Below are 21,178 nucleotides of genomic sequence, written 5' to 3' on the forward strand. Positions count from 1 at the left end.
AAAAAAATGAAAACTATTAAATAGTTGATTTGATATTAACATTGATATATTTTTTTCAATTTTATTTTCAAATTAATATTTTATTTAGAAATAAAATCATTATTGCTTTATTAAAAACACATAAAATCGTATTATAATATTGACATAGACAAATAATAAAATAGAACATTAAAATCGAGATGTGTTTTGCTGCATTGCGCGAGTACTCTTCTAGTATATATATATATATATATATATATATAAATTTTTATGATAACTATAAAATTGTATTTTGTTTAAAAATAAAAACGAAATTGTTTTCTCAAAATCACATAAAATTATATTATATCAACGTAACCAAAAAATAAAAATAAAACATTATAATCAAAATATATCTCATTATATTATGTAAATATCTTTTTAAAATTATATTAATAAAAAATAATATCGAAACTAAACTAACAATAATTTGACAAGTTTATACACAACCGATATTATTTTTAATTTACGAATGAATTGATAGTCGAGCAGGATATGGTTGACTCATCTGTGAGCCACATGGTTGCTGTTAATAAAAACAACTTTTATCACAAAATAATATTAAATTTCTTTTCGTCTAACGTTATTTGACTGACGATTACTGACGATTTTGGCTTCATGCAGATGAGTTATGTCTGCTTGACTTTTTCTAAGCGGAGCCAAAATAAAACGCTTATAAAAAAGATATTTAGGTGGCGTTTGGTTTGCAGAATGTTTTTGGGTGGAATGGAATCTGTTAAAAGAATTTGACTTTGAAGGAATTGAAATTGAATGTTGTCAGGTTTGACCATCTGTTTGGTTGGCAGACATTGGAATGGAATCTGTCTGTTTGGTTCACATAATGTAAGTTTAAAATTGGAATAAGATATTGGTAAATGACCAAAATGTCTTTTTTTTGAAAATTTTACTTTTTTTAAAACTAAAAATATGTTAATAAAATAATTATTTGATATGTAAAACAATATAAAATACACAACCCAAATATAATTATAAGACAAACAACGTTACTATATTGACGGTGGTCGGCGGTGGTTTACAGTAGTTCAGATGGTGGTGATCCGTAATGATTCAGATCGATGGTGGTCCGCAGTGGTTCAAATGGAGGTGGTCAGCGGTAGTTCAGATAGGCAGTGGCAGTGGTGGTTGTTCAAATCGGTGGTGGTCGGCGGTATCCGACGGTGATTCGGGTCAATGGTAGTCGTCGGTGGTTGGCAGTGATATAGATCGATGGTGGTCCTTTGTGGTTCAGGTGACGATGGTCGAATGTGGTTCAGATCGATGATGGTCATTGGTGGTTTAGATCGGCGGTGCTTCAGATTGGTAGTAGTTGGCGGTGGTTTAGATCAATGGTAGTCTATGGTGGTTCAAATGGCGATGGTCGACAGTGGTTCAGATCGGTTGTGGTGCATGGTGGTTCATTTGGCGGTTGTTGGTGGTGGTTCAAATTGACGGTGAATCAGATCAGTGGTAGCTCAGATCGACGGTGTCCGATGGTGGTTTAGATTGGTAGTGGTCGGCGGTGGTTTAGATCGTTAGTGGTCGGCAGGTGGTTCAGATCAGCGGTGGTTTAGATCGGTAGTGGTCGGCGGTGGTTCAGATCAGTGGTAGTCGGTGGTTCAGATCAATAGTGGTTGGAGGTGGTCAACGATGGTCATATTGAGTTTTATGAGATTAGAGTCTAATAGGTTAATGACATATTTATTATAATGAAGATAGAGATTTCATTCCATCAAAATATCATGTAGTTAGTAAGGAATGTTAAATTTTTTTATTTGTGGAATTTGTAGAATTTTGAAGATTCCTTTCGTGAAAAAGAATGAACCAAACAATGGAATAGAATTTGGTCAACAAAATTCAACATTCAAATTCCATCAGATTCCTCCAGAATCTGCAAACCAAACGTCACCTTACTGTCTGCTGCTGATTCCAACTTTACAGTAGGGTAGAGTTTAGACCTGTCAAAGTTATTTAAACCCATTTGTCGTATATAATAGTTTTATATTTAAAAAATATCGCAATGTCAATAAAAAGAGACAAGAATTTATCTGTTAAAAAACCATACCGACTCATTTATTTGAAATATACTTTATTATTATGTTCACGTATCTGTAATCATTTAATAGATCATATTGATCTAAAATAAGATACCACGTTGTTTAAACAATCGATGAATAAAAAATTAAAGTCGTGAAATGAGTTGCAAAACCATGTCCTTAGTTTTCTAAAAACCTTGTGTCTAATCAATTCCCCATGAGATTTCAGATTTTATTTTATCACGCAATTTTATATAAAACTGATTTTTTTTAATTTATCAATCAGAAAATATATTTTTATACACATACAAATATATATATATATATATATGTGTGTGTATGTGTGTTGTGTGTGTATATATATATATATATATGTATAATATATATATAGAGAGAGAGAGAGAGGGGTAGGTTATTATACAACTTCTTATATTTGTACAACTAATACAACTCAATCTCAACCGTCCATTTAGTATGATGAATATGTAATTTCATAAAAGTTTTTGATTGTTTCTTAATATAAAGTATTTATCATAATTAATGAACTCTCATTTCCATAAATATTTCAATTTATTGGGTTGCATTGGTTGTACAAATGTGATGAGTTGCATTTGAAACAAACTCTCTCTCTCTCTATATATATATATAGAGAGAGAGAGAGAGAGAGATTTATCCTTTATACGATGTACTATTTGAAAATTTAAATTAGTCACTCTTTTTAAAATTAACTGAGGGTGTTACAATATATATATATATATATATATATATATATATATATATGCACATTCAAGGGAGAACTGACTAGTTTGTGGTAACCGTGAGATCCAATCTCAACCACAAATCAATAAATAAATTAGAAAATTTATATTTTTGTTGATTTTTAATTAAATTTTAGTGCAAGGACATTTTAGGTATTTTATCTCCTCTCTTCTCTCTAACATTGTTAGGTATTTAATTAAAAAAATTTAATTAAATTTTAACCTTCATGAGCTTTATAGTGGTCGGTTGGGGTACTCAAAAACCCGATCAACCCAATCCAACCCAACATGAAATAACCCAATCCGAAGCAAACCGATGTCTAATCGAGTTGTAAAATTTTCAAACCGTATGTATTGGGTTGATATTGAGTTACTATTATTTGAACCCAACTCAACCCGATGAACCCTGTATCCTTTTATTTCTTGAATTTAATATGATTGTTGAATTTCTATTGATATACACATTGTACAATTACACTATCATGTATGCTTTTCATATACACATATTTTCTATTTATTCATATCTCTATATAACTCATTCATATATATGTTCAGTAACTGTGAACATATATATGTAAATTGAGAAAATTAACTGAATGTGATATACGTAAGAATTATGGATAAGTTGTATCAAATGGTTGATGATGAAAAAGAAATTATGAGTAGATAAATAACATATTCAAGGTTAGAAAAATATTTTAATATACCAAAGTATCAACCCAACCAACCCGTATGGGTTGGGTTGTGTTGGGTTAAGATTTTTCCAATCCGCAAGCATTGGGTTGGGTTGTTCAAATGTGTTCAACCCGATCAACCCAACCCATGAGCACCTCTAGTGGTCGGTTTATAATAAACTTGATTGGGTCTTGATGGGCTTCAACAGTCCTTAATGGACTCTAATGGATCTTGACCGTTCGTATTGGACTCAACAACCGTTAATTAACCTCATTGGGTCTTCATGTGCATCAGTGACTATTATATTAGGCATTCATGAGTTTCAATGGTTCTTAACAAACTTGATTGGGCCTTTATGGTCTTAAGTGGAATTTAATGAAATGTATCGGGCCTTATGAATTTCAGTGGCTCTTTATGAAAAGTATTGTACTTTGATGGGTTACATCGACTCTTAATGAACTATTCAAACTTCTTGATGCTTTAGTGATTCTAACGAATTTGACCTTAGTGGATGTACGTATGCATGCAGGATATACGTATATGTGTAGTGGAGAATCCATCGGTGATCCGTCAAAAGTTACCGATGGATTTTTTGGCCGTAGGTAGTATACAATCAGTGAAAGTTTGTTTTCTAGTAAGGATATATATACTTAGCATATGAAAATGTTTATGGTTTCATTCTAAAAAAATTTATGGTTTCACTATATATATCCCCTACAAAAATTACACCTAATTAGTGTGCATAAAATCAACTGATCCAATTGGGACCGACTGACTATAATTGGATATTCAATTGTAATTGTATCGGATCGGATTGAAAATTTCAACATTCAATTTGGATCGGTCAGTTCTCGGATGGCAGTCTAGAACCGACCAAAACCGAACCGAACCGATCAACATCCAATTAATCATCCGATGACCATCCAATTGTCCATTCAACCATTATCCAACTATCATCCACTTAATTTATTTTCAAAATGCTTAAATTGGAATTTGTTTTATGTGAGGCTTTGAATTTTTAACTTTCCTTGTGTTGGTTTTAACACATACTAGAAGTGATCAATTACTTTGTATCATTGTTACAAAATTGGATTGAATCAACACACTAGATGAATCCATTCCCATCAGACCATCCATTGGATATCCAATAAAAGTATCCAATTGATGAAACTGATCCAATCATCCACTGAATTGGATTGTATTTGATCGATTATCCAATATTAATTTAATTGGATCTGTTGGCAAAATCCAACATCCAATTAATGATTGGACCGGTTTCGTTTTGTTTCCCTCACATCCAATGGATGTCAATCGATGAACAGACCTAGTTGCGCGGATGGACATACCCATACTCCGTGGGTATGTCCGCCCATCCGTGTTACCAAATTAACCTTCTACAAACGCCAACTTGTTAAATGAACATTTAAGGGGTTGTTTGACAATTGCTGAATGATTTGGTGCAGAATGATTAAGTGGTCAGAATGATTAAGAGCCTCTCATGATATAATACAAAATGAAAATATAATTGTTTGGTAAATATTTATAATGAAATTAGGGCGCTAAATTGTTAAGGGAGACCCATGATACAAAATCATTCAGATGGTTTTAAAACCATTAAGAGACATAATTTTTATTTGCCAAACAATATTTACCTCTTAACGATTCGGATGCTGCCTCTTAATAGGACTGTTAAGAGGTAAACAAACAACCCCTAAACTTAGGGGTTGTTTGTTTACCTCTTAATAATTTCATTAAGAAGCAATCTCTGAATCGTTAAGAGGTGAATTTTGTTTGGCATAAAAAAAGTCTGTGTCTTAATGGTTTTAAAACCCTCTGAATGATTTTGTATCTCAGGCCTCCCTTAACCATTAAGAATCCTAATTTCATTGTAAGCAATTATCAAACAATTATATTTCATTTTGATCATTTAATAATTTTACACAAAACCATTCAACAACCCGAACCTATAATTACTTAGGATGCTGTGTGAAGAAACCTTAAACCCAATTCATCATAAAAGGGCCTGTGGAGTTGCATGTCTTTTGCATTAATTACCCTACTATTCTAGACCAGCTAGAACCATAATTTCTGCTATGGAAGTTGAAATCATTTCCAAGGAGACCATCAAACCATCGTCTCCAACACCACACCACTTGAAAACCTTCAAGCTTTCCCTTTTAGATCAGATCGTATTGAATCCTTATCTACCAGTCATCTTCTACTACCAAAACCGCAACGGCGACACCATTTTCCAAGCCCAAGAAAAGTCATCATCCTTGAAGGAATCTCTATCGAAAACCTTGACTCAGTTTTACCCATTTGCTGGAACGATCAAAGACGATATTTCTATTGATTGTAACGATGCTGGTGCTTATTACGCCATAGCTTTGGTCCGTCTCCGTCTCGACAAGTTTCTGCATGATCCTGACCTCAAGTTGACAGATGGGTTGCTGCCGTTTCGACCTACTTTCGAGGCGTCTGGACCAGGTGCTCGTGTAACCAATGTTCAAGTGAACATCTTCGAGTGTGGTGGGATCGCTATCGGGTTGTGTATGTCACACAAGATCGTCGATGCAGCTGCACTCTACACGTTTCTAAAAGGATGGACCAATATGGCTTGTGGAGCTACAGAAGTCGTGCATCCAAACTTAACTGCACCTTCTCTCTTCCCTGCTAACGACTTGTGGCTTAGAGAAGCATCAATGGAGGTGTGTGTGTCGTGGTTAAAGGAAGGGAAGTGCAGCACGAAGAGGTTTCTATTCGATTCTGATGCCATCTCCTCACTAAAAGCTGAAGCAACCAGAAATGGAGTGCAAAACCCTACTCGTGTTGAGGTGGTAACTGCTTTGTTATGGAAGTGTGCCGTGGCAGCATCCAAACAAACATGTGGTTTCCAGAAGCCGTCTCGCATAAACCACACCGTGAACATCCGTAGAAAACTCGCATCACCCTCATCAAAAGACTTGATCGGTAACGTGATTTGGTTCGCAACCGCAGAGTGCCCGGCTAACGACGAGACTACATTGATCGATTTGGCGAAAAGGGTGCGCGAATGTGTTTCGAAAGTCGACGTCGAGTTTGTGAACAACGCACAAGGCGATAAAGGGTATATCGCGATGCGGGAGTTTATGAAAGAAACGGGAGAAACTAGCTCGAAAGGAAGCACGGACGTCTTCAATTTTACGAGCTGGTGCAAGATGGGTTTCTACGATATCGATTTCGGTTGGGGGAAACCGAGCTGGATGACTGGTGTTATCGGCATTGGCAACCCGGTGTTCTTGAACATTATCAACCTAATGGACACAAAATGTGGTGAAGGAATAGAAGCATGGGTGAATTTGGATGAAAAAGAGATGGAGATTCTACAATGCAACCCAGAGCTGCTTGCATATGCTTCATTAGATCCAAGTCCTGGCTTAAGCAGTTAAGCTCTACCAAATGATGAAGTTGCTGCATTACACATTTCACAGGCTATGAAGATTCAGCTCCATGATCCTATCAAACGAACTTGTTCAGATATTTTCTTGTAACAGCTTATTGAGCTTAAGATGTTGCTTATTAGTTTATAAAGTGTTGAATTTTAAGGTTATAATACATATAAAACTTTTTAAACTTCATATTCAGATCTTATAACACTACTAGCATTACAACAAAATCGGTTTTTAGGACACTCCCAAATTCTAAATGTCCTACTAGATCTCTTTATAGGACCAAAAAAATAAAGTGTCCTGTCTAAAGGTGTTGTAATAAGTTTATATGATGTTTTTTGATGTCGTAATAAGTATTTTAGAACACTTTTAATATAAAGCGTCTCATTATCAACTTTATAGGACACTATTTGAAAAATTGTCCTATAAAAACAAATGTTCTATAAAAAATTAGTTTATAGAACACTTTCTCAAATTGTCCTATAAAGTTGATAATGGGACGCTTTATATTAAAAGTGTCCTAAAAAAAACTTATTGCAACGTCATATAAACTTATTACAACATCTTTAGATATGACACTTTATTTTTTTAGTCTTATAAGTCCTTAGGACATTTAGGATTTAGGATTTGGGAATATAAAACCGATTTTGTTGTAGTGTAGAAAACAAGGTATCAGCGACGAAAATCAGCGAAGGAAAAAATCCCTCGCAGATCCCTCATTGGCAAAAAATTCATTCCCTCGCCGATCCTTTGCAGATCAGCGACGGATCAGCGACGGATGACCCTTTTAACGACGGATCTGTGAGGGATTGTAGTGTAAACAACTGATTAACATGTAATAGAATTTTGCGTTAAACAAATTATTCGAAACTAATACCAAATTTGAATTCATGCAAACAAGGCTCATGCTATATGGGCTATCGATTTGTTGTAACAAACATACGTTTTCAATTGAAACGATCCAATATTTTTTATATTTAAAGTTTCATACATGCATGATGATCAAAACAGTCATTATTCTCTTGTGGTCACGGAAGTTCAAATCTGGGCTACCCGTAAAACGGATAGTCGTCTTATAATTAGTCGACTCATATAGCGGGTTGGATATGTAGGTTAATAATAAAAAAACAGTCATTATCAGGTTTTAGTTTGACATGAAAAAAAGGAGGTTTGTAAAATCATTCTACTTTGTCGTCGTGATATATTTAACTTTAGTCTATTGATACTTGTAAGAATTAGGGTTGTAAACGAATCGGACGTTCAGTGAACCGTTCAGCGGGAAGTTCGTTTATTTAATAAATGAACGGACATGAACAATTTTTTTTGTTCGTTTAGTTAAACGAACGAACATGAACAAAAGTCTTGTTCGTTCATTTATGTTCGTGAACATTCGTTCATTTACCGTTCGTTTACGTTCGTTTATATATTAAATTTAATATATAATCTTTTGTTTTATTTACTTTGAATTCAAATAATATTTATTTATGTTCGTTTAGCCCGTTGGGTTATGTTCGTTCGTTTACGTTCGTTTAGCATATTAACAAACGAACATAAACGGACACGAATGCACCTTATTTCTAAACGAACGAACACGAATACAAAGATTTTCGTTCGTTTACCGTTCGTGTTCGTTCGTTTGTTCGGTTAAGTTAAACGAATGAACATGAACAAGCCTCCGTTCGTGTTCATTCGGTTTGTTTCCTTGAATATTTGACTTTTAGTGCACAATGAAGGATCGATGGTAGTGTCTATTAGCACTAAAACAGACTCGTATCTAGATTCAAAGTTTCGGCTTCGATATTCAAGTCTGACGATGATCATCTTTACCAAATCTAACATGGTATCATAGCTCTAGGTTATCTTCGTTCTTAATGTTGTTTTGACCGTAATCAAATCGCTTAATGCCTCGTGTTGTGAAATAGTACATCTTCCGTTCGATATCAAGCCAACCCAGAGTCATGACTTCTACATTTGGCACAGTCGAACAGATTTTGGCATGCGGTTGGCATGATCGTGTAGTTGTAAGCGATAAATTGGAAGGGTCTTGTGGCATTTCCGCTAGGATTTGGTACGGTCGCAGTCATAGTCTCAATCCCATATTCGGTGCAAGTTTCTGCTGTGTCTAACCCCCCTCGATCTTTAAGATCATGACATCGTCGTGCAATTTTGCCTTAAGCTAGACTTGTCAAGACCATGTAAGGTTTCGTGCTTATGTTTAGTACTCTAAATCCATAAGGCTTTATAAAATTGTTAGGGGTTGTTTGTTTACCTCTTAATAGTTCCATTAAGAGGCAATCTCTGAATCGTTAAGAGGTGAATTTTGTTTGGCAAAAAAAAGTCTGCCTCTTAATGGTTCTAAAACCCTCTGAATGATTTTGTATCATGGGTCTCCCTTAACCATTAAGCGCTCTAATTTCATCGTAAACAATTACCAAACAATTATATTTCATTTTGCACTATATCATCAGAGTCTCTTAATCATTCTGCACCGAACTATTCAGTTTAATATACATGTGTAGGTGCTCGTATCAAGTTTGTGTTGAACCAGTTCCAAGATGGGACACATATATCTAGTACAATTTCAGACTTTATTACATAGCATGTGTTGTAGCATGTCAATGTTGGCACTACAACAAAATTGGTTTTATAGGACACCCCAATCTCTAAGTGTCTCAATAGACCGCTTTACAGGACTTTATTTATAGGACCAAAATATAAAACGTCTTATCTAAAGACGTTATAATAAGTTTATATGACGCTTTTGGGCGTCTTATAGAACAATTTTGAGAAATTAAGGACAATTTTAATACAAAGTGTCGCATTATCAACTTTATAGAACACGTTTGAGAAATTGTCCTATAAACTCAATTTTTTATAGGATACTTGTTTTTATATGACAGTTTTTCAAATAGTGTCCTATAAAGTTGATAATAAGACACTTTATATTAAAATTGTCCTAAAAAACTTGTTACGACATAAAAAAAACGTCATATAAACTTAATACAACACTCTTAGATAGGACACTTTATTTTTTTGGTCCTATAAACTAAGTCCTATAAAGAGGTCTATTAGGACATTTAGAATTTGGGAGTGTCCTATAAACCCGATCTTGTTGTAGTGTGGTCTTGCCTATAGGATTTGATGATGACACCAATCTGAACGAGCACTTAGTAGAATAGGATGTTCGTAAGACGTTGAACACTTGAGCTCACCGTTTGAGATCGAAGTGTCCTTTGGTGATGAGATCAAATCAATGTTTAAGTCTTGATCTTATTTTCCGGAGTTTATTCTGGTACAAGCCTGTCATATTCAAAGGTTGGCATAGTCGGGTGGAACATAGGGTGCGAAGAGCTCGGGTAGGAACCACGACTTCCTCCTTGGGTTGCAGCCCATGTCGTTGCACAACAAATCGTTTGAATGGATTTGCAACAAGAGACCGATGCAAGCTCGCTTGTACGATTTGAAGGCATATTGTCTCATGCACATCTCCCATTTGATGGTGTCTTCTTCCATGGCTGATATGGTGGGCAGCTTCATGTTACCAGCCATGAAATGAGCCAACCATTTGCTTCTCATCTCGGTTGCGAACAAGTTCGCTGGACTCTCTGAATACCCGAGTATCGCTACTTGTGGGATCCGAGGATGTATGCACTCCCTGTATATAATTATAATCGTGATTTATCTGTTAAATTTTGCCAATATATTTGTTAAATTATCATAACACACTACAACAAAATTGAGTTTATAGGACACCCCCAATCTCTAAGCGTCCTAATAGACTGTTTTATAAGACCAAAATATAAAGCGTCATATCTAAAGGTGTTGTAATAAGTTTATATGACGCTTTTAGACGTCTTAACAAGTTTTTTAGGACCTTTTTAATACAGAGTGTCGCATTAACAACTTTATAGGACACTTTTGAGAAAGTGTTCTATAAACTCAATTTTTTATAGGACGTTTGTTTTTATAGGACAGTTTTTCAAATAGTGTCCTATAAAGTTTCTAATGAGACGTTTTATATTAAAAATGTCCTAAAAAACTTATTACGACATCAAAAAACATCATATAAACTTATTACAACATCTTTAGATATGACACTTAATTTTTTTTCGTTCTATAAATGAAGTCCTATAAAAATGTTTATTAGGACGCTTAAAAATTGAGAGTGTCCTATAAACCTAATTTTGTTGTAGTGACAAAATACTACAACAAAATTGGGTTTAATTATAGGATACCCCCAATCTCTAAGCAGCCCAATAGACCGTTTTATATGACAAAAATATAAAACGTTCTATTTAAAGGTGTTGTAACAAGTTTATATGACGCTTTTAGACGTCTTAACAAGTTTTTTAGGACCTTTTTTAATACAAAGTGTCACATTAACAACTTTATAGAATACTTTTGAGAGTTTCCTATAAACTCATTTTTTTATAGGACACTTGTTTTTATAGGACATATTTTCAAATAGTGTCATATAAAGTTGCTAATGGGACACTTTATATTAAAAGTGTCATATAAAGTTGCTAATAGGACGCTTTATATTAAAAGTGTCCTATAAAGTTGCTAATGAGACGCTTTATATTAAAAATGCCCTATAAAGTTGCTAATGAGACGATTTATATTAAAAGTGTCCTAAAAAACTTATTACGACATAAAAAAAACGTCATATAAACTTATTACAACACCTTTAGATAGAACACTTTATTTTTTTCTGGTCGTATAAATTAAGTCATATAAAAAGGTTTATTAGGACGCTTAAAAATTGAGAGTGTCATATAAACCCAATTTTGTTGAAGTGACAAAAATAATTGTCGCAAATTTCCGAGTAATTAACTAAATGGAATAAAAACGTACCTGTAAAAGGGTGTCGAGGATCCGAATATACAACCTTGAAAGAACGTCGATTTGAAGATCTTAGCGATCTTTTCATCGGGTCTAAAACCAGTAGCAAAGATGACGATATCCGTTTCTATAGGTAGCGGGTCGTCATCAAGAACGATACCGTTTCGCGAGAAATGAAAGCTTTGCGAGTTCTTCAAAACTATGCTTCCTTCTTCAACTCTTTCATAGAAGTTAGGAGGTAAAACAGGCAGCATACATGAAGCAAGTTGTGTTATGAAGCCATGTTTTGGGATCATGTTGTGTTTCTTCAATGGATATATCCATTTAAGATAGGTTTGTATCAAAGTTGAGTATATCCATATCTGAAATTGGATCAAATAAGATGGTTTGGCAGTTGCTTAATGGTTTAGTGCAGAATGATTAAGTAGTCAGAATGATTAAGAGACTCTCATGAAATAGTGCAAAATAAAATATAATTGTTTGGTAATTGTTTACAATTAAATTGAGGCTCTTAATGGTTAAGGGAGACCCATGATACAAAAATCATTCAGAGAGTTTTAGAACCATTAAAATGCGGACTTTTTTTTTTTGTCAAACAAGATTCACCCCTTAACGATTCAGAGGTTACCTCTTAATAGAACTATTAAGAGGTAAACAAACAACCCCATATAGCATAAAGATAATGTATATAAGTTAATACTTGTATCCATTTGATACAAGAAGAACAAGATTTAGGGTGTCTTTTGTTAACAACTTAATAAGACACACAACTTAATGAGCTTAATAAGACTCACAACTATTCGGCCAGCTATATATAACTGTTTGGTAGTGGCTTAATGATATAGAAGGTGATTTTTTTCGTAAGCTTCTATGGGAGCTTTATGAAGAAATCCAAGTTTTTCCTAGATATGTATTTCCCAATTAAAAGACACGCTCTTTTCATATATGAAAAAACCCTCCTAACCTATACAGATTAATCCACACAACCAGTTATAGGATTTAAAAGTAAACAAACCGAACAACCCCTTAGATCATGTATTCTAATTCAGTTTGGTTAAAGAGTCGAGATTTCTTATCAATGTTAACCGAAATATCATAGTATAAACTAAGCGGAAAGGTCAAATAAGAAGGCTAAATATCGTGAGAAGATAAGATTGAAAGTTCATATATACCTGACTCATTGAAAAACTCAACGTGAAGATGCATATGTGAACCCATATAAAACAACCTGTAGCGTCAGTTCATACGCACGTCTTCAAATAGATTTTTTTAGTAGATTCAAATATGAACCTTCACTAAACGTTCTCTTCTTACTTAATTACGATATCTAGCCTTTTGATTTGAACCGACCCCTATAAACTTACATGCAGGTCAGGGGCGGATGGTCATAGGGGCCTTAGCCCCTGGGCTTTTTTCCTGATAGAGTTAAGCATTTTCAGTCCATTAAAGTTTTAAGTACAAAATTCTTTTAGGCCCCTCCACTATTGCTGATCTAGTCCAATTGTATTATGTCTCTGATGCAGGTTTTGTTCGAAAAATTACTATAAATGTGTTAATAAGTTTGAATTCTAACAGTTTTTAGTAAATCAGAGTAATTTTTACATGATATCGGCTTAATTCACAATGAGTTCGAAAAATTGACGGAAAGAAGAAGAGGTTACCAAGGGATAGAGAAGAATAGCCAAGAGCCAAAGGAAGAAGCCTTCACGAGGCTTATGGATCATCAACTCTGAAAACCGGTTCAAGTTTCGAAAGCTGAGTTCATTTAGATGTTCGGGGACCGTCCAATGCACTGTCTTGAACACCATTGTACACGGATGTCGAACTCCTATCAATTTTTACGCAATCAAAAAGGGTTTTTCCACTTCTAGAAATCAATGACATACTATCAGATAGAGTGGCCACTGCAACAAAATTGAGTTTGTAGGACGTCTCCAATCTTTAAGTGTCCCAATAGACTACTTTATAATACTTAATATATAGGACTAAAATATAAAGCTTCATATCTAAAGGCGTTGTAATAAGTTTATATAACGCTTTTAGGCATCTTAACAAGTTTTTTAGGACATTTTTAATAGAAAGCATCGTATTAGCAACTTTATAGGACATTTTTGAGAAAATGTCATATAAACTCAATTTTTTATAGGACATTTGTTTTTATAGGACAGTTTTTCAAATAGTGTCCTATAAAGTTAATAATGAGACAATTTATATTAAAAATGTCATAAAAAACTTATTACGACGTCAAAAAAACATCATATAAACTTATTACAACGCCTTTAGATAAGACGTTTTATTTTTCTGGTCCTATAAACTAAGTCTTATAAAAAGGTCTATTAGGACGCTTAGAAATCTCGCTATGTTCCCGAATCTTCGTATTTCCTTTCTTTTTCCTTCTAAAAATTCTCGAGAACACGTGGTTTTTTGTTTTCCCGCTTTTTCTTTTCTTTCATAAAAAATGTTTCAAGAACACAGCGTAAGTTTCTAGTCGATTTCAAGAAAGATTGATCTCAGAGCATACCATTTGTTTTAGCAACTTCGACCGCAATGTCGATTGCGGACTTCTGGAAGCCAACAACCGTAACCCTCTTCCCCTTGATGAATTCAGCAGCATCAATCGTGGTCATCGTTGCATAATCCATGGAGTGTATAGCCACACCATCGAACACTTTTGGCCCTTTATCAATCGGAAATTGTGGCACGTTAGGGAAGTCGCTATAGTTTCCGTTGCATAATATCACAAAATCAACTTCGAAAACCTATTAAACGACAAAAAAAAAATCCATTACTTTGGAACGGATTAACAAAGACCATACTCAACTAAGAGCTGTTTGACAGTTGCTGAATTGTTTGATGCAGAATGATTAAAAGACTCTCATGATATAGTGAAAAATGAAACATAATTGTTTGGTAATTGTTTATAATAAATTTAGGGTGCTGAATGGTTAAGGTAGGCACAAGATACAAAATCATTCAGATGGTTTTAGAAACATTAAGAGACAGACTTTTTTTGTCAAACTATTAACAAAAATTCACCTCTTAACGATTCAGATATTTTCTCACTTTTCTCTCTTCATAGCACACACTTTAAATATATTATTATAGTTTGTGAACACATTGTAAAAACACTTTAAATCCACGAGATCTGGTATAGCTTGTGAACACAAATTAAATTAATAAAACTAACTCAATAAAACTAAGGGGCCATTTACCAAACGCTTACTTAGGTAAGTGAACATCAAGTCACATTACCTTAACAGATGAATATGGTAAGAACCAGTAATCTTACCCGGTAAAAACGGGACAAGGACCAAGAGTCTTACCAGGTAAGTGAGGATGACGACTCTTACCACGACAAACGTTTACCAGATAAATTGTTGCATATGATACCATTTTAGTGGACTAAAATCTTATCCGGTAAGTAAATGATAGTGTTAAATTAACCGGTTACTATGTTGATGTGGCGAGTGATGTGGTATCCAACTCAGTATTATTTACAATTCAACCCAATTTCATCTCATCACTTGTCACGTTAGCATGGTAACCAGTTAATGCTTCAACCTATTACCCGGATACTTAAATGTTTAAAAACTTTACATCTTAGGTACTAAAATGGAAGTTCTGAAAATACGTTACTCAAAATAAGAATCAAATTAAAGTACGTTACTTTTTCATGCTATTTGTCCATTATAAAAAAGGTGGACTAAATGCATAACCTACTAATTGACATCTCACACACATTAATATTATGACTTATTTTTTAGTTTTTACATTCTTAATATATGAATATTTGATCTGATTCTGACATAAAAATGGTACACGTAGCAATTTTTCTTATAGAATCTTTTATTAACATGATCATTTAATTATTTAATAAATTAATTCATATATTTTATAAAAATTTAATAGACTTTCAAAATTCATGTTTGTTTACTAATTTTTTCGATTAAATTTATTAAAAAAATATTAGGAAGTCACTGTAACAAAATCGGTTTTATAGGACACTCTCAAATCCTAATTAAGTGTCTTAATAGACCTCTTTATAGGACTTAGTTTGTAGAACCAAAAAAATAAAGTGTCCTATCTAAAGGTGTTCTAATAAGTTTATATTACATTTTTTGACGTCGTAATAAGTTTTTGAGGACACTTCTAATATAAAGCATCTCATCATCAACTTTTTATATGACATTTGTTTTTATAGGACAGTTTTTTAAATAGTGTTTTATAAGTTGATAATGGAACGTTTTTAAATAGTGTTTTATAAGTTGATAATGGAACGTTTTATATTAAAGTCCTATAAAGAGGTCTATTAGGACATTTAGTATTTAGGAGTGTTCTGAAAAACCGATTTTGTTGTAGTGAACACAAAAAACCTATTTTTAAAACATGGACCAAAATTACCAAATTAGCCTTATACCTTTGGTGCTTCTAATGGATAGACGGTGTGTTGTACAAGCATCTTCCATTTCCCTTCAACGGAGAAAGGCCCACCGTTGCCACCCCACTCATCCCACCCACAGATCTTCTCATCATCCAACGGTAGAGAGTAATCGATGGCCACCACCTTATGATTAAACTTAATCGCAGGGATGAGATTGAAGTACACAGAATAGGAGTAAATGTACTGCCACACCTGATTATGATCGGGGAAAGCCGCCGTGACGGAAGGTGGCCATGCAAAATCCGAGAACTGGTAGTAAGTTTTAGGAGTCTGTAGTTTGGTGGATTCAACGGTTTGGAAGGCCCACACACCGCCGACGCAGCTCCGGGATTCAAAAACCACCGGCCGGAAACCTTTCTCCATCAGGTGTTTGCAAGCAAGAAGGCCACTTATTCCGGCACCGACGACGGCTATTTGCTTATCGCCGGCCATTTGCGGTTTCGATCGTCTAATTTGGGAAAACTTGTCTTCCCGAGACTTCAATTTATTTATGATATGTGTAGGGATGTAAACTGTTATAAAAATAAAAAAATAGGATGCCCATGGATTGGGTTGATCGAGTTGAAGATATTTGAACAACTCAAGTTAATACTTGTCATTTGAAAAAATTTAACCCAACCAACCCAACCCAAACCGTGTGGGTTGGTCGGGTTGATACTTTGGTATATTAAAAAAAATCTTCTAACCTTGAATATGTTATTTATCTACTCATAATTTCTTTTTTCATCGTCAACCATTTGATACAAACTTGTCCATACTTCTTACATATATCATATTCAGTTAATTTTCTAAATTTACGTATATGTGTTTATAGTTACTGAACATATATACAAATGAGTTATATAGATATATGAATAGATTAAAAATATGTGTATATGAATAGTGTACGTGATAATGTAATTGTCTAATGTATATTTTAATAGAAATTCAACAATCATATTAAATCCAAGAAATAAAAGGATATCAGGTTCATGGGGTTGGATTGGATTCAAATAATAATAACTCAATACCAACTCAATACCTACAGTTTGAAAATTTTACAACTCAATTAGACATCGGGTTGCTTTGAGTTGAGTTATTTCACGTTGGGTAGATAGGGTTTTTGAGCACCCCTATTTGTCATGGTTATCATGTCACGTTAACTTTGTAGTACGTCGTTGCCAAATACGCGATTTTCATAACGTGGTATTTGTTTTCTCTTACCATTTTAGCGTCTTACTTTTTACTTTTACTTTAATATATGTAACCTAATTTAAATTGTTTAATATCATTAACTCATTCAATGATGATATAAAACATATGTATATATATAATTATATATAAGATATACATATTTCTCATCATAGATGGACCTAGAGGGGTGGTTAGGTGGCACGTGCCACCGTATTGTTCCTCCGTGGTAAAGTAAAAAAAATTAGGTTCGTAAAAGGTGCAACCCTTTTATATGATGCTACCGTATCCAAAAATTTTTGGGTCCGTCCCTGTTTCTCGTCATAATCACACCCAGAAAAAATTTGCCACCTTATCGTGACTCGAGAACACAGGGTTAGGGTAGAACTTAGGTTTGTGCACATTATACTTCCCCATCCCTATTTTACCGTCGTCATTCATTGTTCCAATCTCTAGTTCATTTCTATCCTCGACTCTGTCATCAATGCAATGTTGTCAACGAATAACATACACCATGAGACACTCTGTCGTATCTCTTCCGAAGTCACAACTAAAAGAAACGGCTTAGTGTCGATCTTGGTGTACCCTTATCTCGACTTGGAAAAACTTGGTATCACCCATTAGCGTTATGATGCAAGTACTCGAGCGCCCGTACATATCTTGTATTACCCTGAAATATCATGGGCAGGTCTTTACTCTGCTTTCTATAGTGGTCCGTAAGGCGTTTGAGGACATGAATTACCTCTGTTGTCAACGTTCCTGACATGAAAGCGAATTGGTTTTCTGACATGTACGTTTGGTGTCCTTGCATCGGTGGTCAACCACACTCGTTAATAATCGTCACAAAATATTTGTAATGTTGATTAGTATTTTTTTTTATATTTAATATGCAAATTGCATTTGCAAAATTAAACATTATATTTAGAGTAAATTATTGGTTTGTCAAAAAATAACACTTTTCGTCTATTTAGTTTTAAAATTACAAGATGACCATCATGATTTATAAATACTTATGGATTTGATCTCTGTCACTTAACGGTTATTAAAAAATTGGGTTAAATCATAGACATTTTCATCCTTTTTATCGATTTTTTTGTCTTTTACCTAATCAAAAACTACAAGAACCAAATAATATAATCAATTTTAATAGGGTTAAAGATAAAAAAAATTGATATAAAAACGAAAATGTCTCTCATTTAACGTAGTCTTTTAACAATTGTTAAAGAAAGAGAGCAGATCCGGATGTTTCTAGAAACAAACGATGGCTATCTTGTAAAAATATAAAACTATAAAAACAAAAGGCATTATCTTCAACCACAAGGGTGATGTCCGATTGGTTTGAGTTTGTGCTCCAAAGGTCGAAAGTGTCTGGACATCCTAGGTTCAAATCTAAATGAAAATAAAAATCTTCTTATAGTCATGAAGGTTCAAATGTTGTGACTCCGGACTACCCAGAAAACGAATGGTCACACTAGAATTAGTCGGAAATCACATAATAGATTTGATATACAAGTTAATAAAAAATATTATCTTCATGAAGTTTTTCAGAATCCCACGAGGTGTCTATTTCCAATACAACTCCTTCATTATGAAGTATTTTTCTATTTCTGAAGGAAATGATTTTGATTAAATAATTAAATACGAAAACGTACGTTATCATATGTGATTTTGTATTGAAATCATGTTTAATTATATGATTAAAAAACATGTTCAAAATAAGGGTATAAAAGCTATTTGGCCAACGTGCTTATGTCGTAGCCAAATAGCTTATAATCACATGTGATTTTACACATGACTTTAATGTAAAACTATATGTGATTTGATCATTCTTATGTTTTCTTATATGATCATTGTTCTTGTTTAAATCTGGATATAATATAATAAAATATATATATTCTGTGAGAAATGATCATGCGAGAAGTTAAACATTTTGCAAGAAGACGAAAAGTTTCAATACCATCTATGATTACACTCATTTGGATGTGTTTAATCATATATGAATGATGTATATGTGTTTAATCATATATGATATTGAAATTTTTCATCTTCTCATAAAATGTTTAGCTTCTCGTTTGAACCTGTTCTTATACTATATTTCATATATCTTTTAGTTCTTATATATTTATTATAATAAATTATAATGAATATTCATTGATGGTATAAAAGAAAGTCGCATGGATGTGTTGCTTACATAAACCACATTGTTCATTTATTGTTATGGATAAAATAGCCAGAATTTCAAATTCGTTTAATTCCGTAATAAAACTGATTGGAGTGGTCTCCCCCTTCTATATCAAAGAAAGTTACATATTACTGTAAAAAAGTAATTGTATATTTTTAAATCTCGATTAGAGATGGCCAAAAACCGGTCCCGGATCGAGCCGGGCTAGTCCCAATCGGTCCTAACCTTTCTCATAACCGGCCATAACTGGCCCGGTCCCGGTCTCGGTTGAAAATGATAGGACCGGTCAAGGTACTTCATAACCAGTTATGGGCTGCAGGTCCCGGTCCCAACCGGTCTTTGCATTAAAAAATAAGATTTTTTTTATTTTTTTAATGATATATATTTTTAATACATTATAAAATTTACAATTGGGTCACTCAAATACACTTTAAAATGCGTTTTAATATAATTAAAATTACGTTTTTTTATAAAAATACATTAGAAAATTATTTAAAAATACATTTATTTATAAAATTATTTGAATTTTTCGGGCCGGGCCGGTCCATAGTCGGTCCCATAACCGGTCCCGGTCCCACGAAACTACCAAAAACCTCAACCAATCCCGGTTTTCGGTCCCATAACCGGTCCTTACCGGTCCTGGTCCCGGGCCGGGCCGATTTGGCCATCTCTAATCTCGATAAACATCATTTATTTCATAAGCGATATATTTAGATCTCGTTCGGTTTGCAGGATTGGAATGGAATTCGGAGGATTTGGAGTTTAAATTCATTTCAATCTCATGTTTGGTTTGTTGGATTGTCCAGATTTGAAATCTTAGAATTTAAATGAAATCCTACAAACATAGAATTTTGAAATTCTTAGTTCCTGTCTGGTTTGAATGAATAGAATGGATTTGGGGGGGATTTACATTTCAAATCAGTTCCAATCCCATGTTTGGTTTTCTTGGATTGTCCGGATTTTGAAATACTTGGAGTCAATTGAAATCTTTTAAATATACACTACAACAAAATTGGGTTTATAGGACACCTTTAATCTCTAAGCGTCCCAATAGACCGCTTTGTAGGACTTAATTTATATGACCAAAATATAAAGCATCATATCTAAAGATGTTGTAATAAGCGTCATATCTACGCAATTATAATCCCTATAAATTGGGTTGGGTTCACGTGAGACATGTTGTTTTCGTGAGACACGATTTTTACACTTGAAACTTCACAACAAATTGCTGTGAAGGTAAAAAAAAAAAGATGAATATTCACAGCAAAAATACTGTGAAGGTTATCTTCACAGTATTTTGTTATGAATTTTCAAATGTAAAAATCGTGTCTCACGAAAACAGACTTGTTACACATGATTCCAATTCCTCTAAATTTGTAGTAAAAACACTCAAAATAGCCCACATCTATAAATCAAGCCCATTTCGTAAAGCCCAAGTGTCTGATGTTTTGAGTTCTGTAAGATGAGGCCCAACAGCCCAACAAATATATATAATTGGGATTTGGGAGTAGAGGTGGCCAAAATTCGGTCCCGGACCGGGCCTTAACCGGTCCCTACCGGGCCTAATCGCGACAAAAACCGGCGGTAACCGGTCCCGACATAACCGGTCCCGGTCCCGGTGATTTTCCTTG

At 34.0% G+C, this 21,178-nt stretch overlaps 2 protein-coding genes across 2 annotated transcripts; one reads left to right on the top strand and one right to left on the bottom strand.

Moving 5' to 3' along the window:
- The first annotated feature begins 1,065 nt into the window (after nt 1–1,065).
- LOC112506996 (vinorine synthase-like) lies at nt 1,066–6,912 on the top strand. The gene is made up of 3 exons (XM_025111377.1): nt 1,066–1,186; nt 4,014–4,086; nt 5,553–6,912. The coding sequence occupies exons 1-3, from the start codon at nt 1,066–1,068 to the stop codon at nt 6,910–6,912; spliced, it is 1,554 nt and encodes a 517-aa protein (XP_024967145.1).
- A 3,237-nt stretch (nt 6,913–10,149) lies between these two features.
- LOC112507006 (probable flavin-containing monooxygenase 1) lies at nt 10,150–16,627 on the bottom strand. Its single transcript, XM_025111388.1, has 5 exons — nt 16,172–16,627; nt 14,276–14,513; nt 13,416–13,582; nt 11,767–12,116; nt 10,150–10,567 (listed from the first exon to the last, which is right to left on the bottom strand). Exons 1-5 carry the CDS (start codon nt 16,625–16,627, stop codon nt 10,222–10,224), a joined length of 1,557 nt encoding a protein of 518 aa, XP_024967156.1. The 3' UTR covers nt 10,150–10,221.
- Nucleotides 16,628–21,178: the final 4,551 nt, after the last annotated feature.

This window comes from Cynara cardunculus (assembly GCF_001531365.2).
Source record: "Cynara cardunculus var. scolymus isolate 2C chromosome LG 1, CcrdV1, whole genome shotgun sequence".
Taxonomy (NCBI): Eukaryota; Viridiplantae; Streptophyta; class Magnoliopsida; order Asterales; family Asteraceae; genus Cynara; species Cynara cardunculus.

What these genes read in the sequence shown, in the direction of transcription:
- LOC112507006 (XM_025111388.1), bottom strand. Translation starts at nt 16,627, where the DNA reads ATGGCCGGCGATAAGCAAATAGCCGTCGTCGGTGCCGGAATAAGTGGC. An exon ending in ATCCATTAGAAGCACCAAAG is followed by an intron (nt 14,514 to 16,171) that starts GTATAAGGCTAA and finishes GTCGTTTAATAG; the next exon opens with GTTTTCGAAGTTGATTTTGT. An exon ending in TCCTCGACACCCTTTTACAG is followed by an intron (nt 10,568 to 11,766) that starts GTACGTTTTTAT and finishes AATTATATACAG; the next exon opens with GGAGTGCATACATCCTCGGA.
- LOC112506996 (XM_025111377.1), top strand. Translation starts at nt 1,066, where the DNA reads ATGGTGGTGATCCGTAATGATTCAGATCGATGGTGGTCCGCAGTGGTT. An exon ending in CAAATCGGTGGTGGTCGGCG is followed by an intron (nt 1,187 to 4,013) that starts GTATCCGACGGT and finishes GTATGCATGCAG; the next exon opens with GATATACGTATATGTGTAGT. An exon ending in GATGGATTTTTTGGCCGTAG is followed by an intron (nt 4,087 to 5,552) that starts GTAGTATACAAT and finishes CTACTATTCTAG; the next exon opens with ACCAGCTAGAACCATAATTT.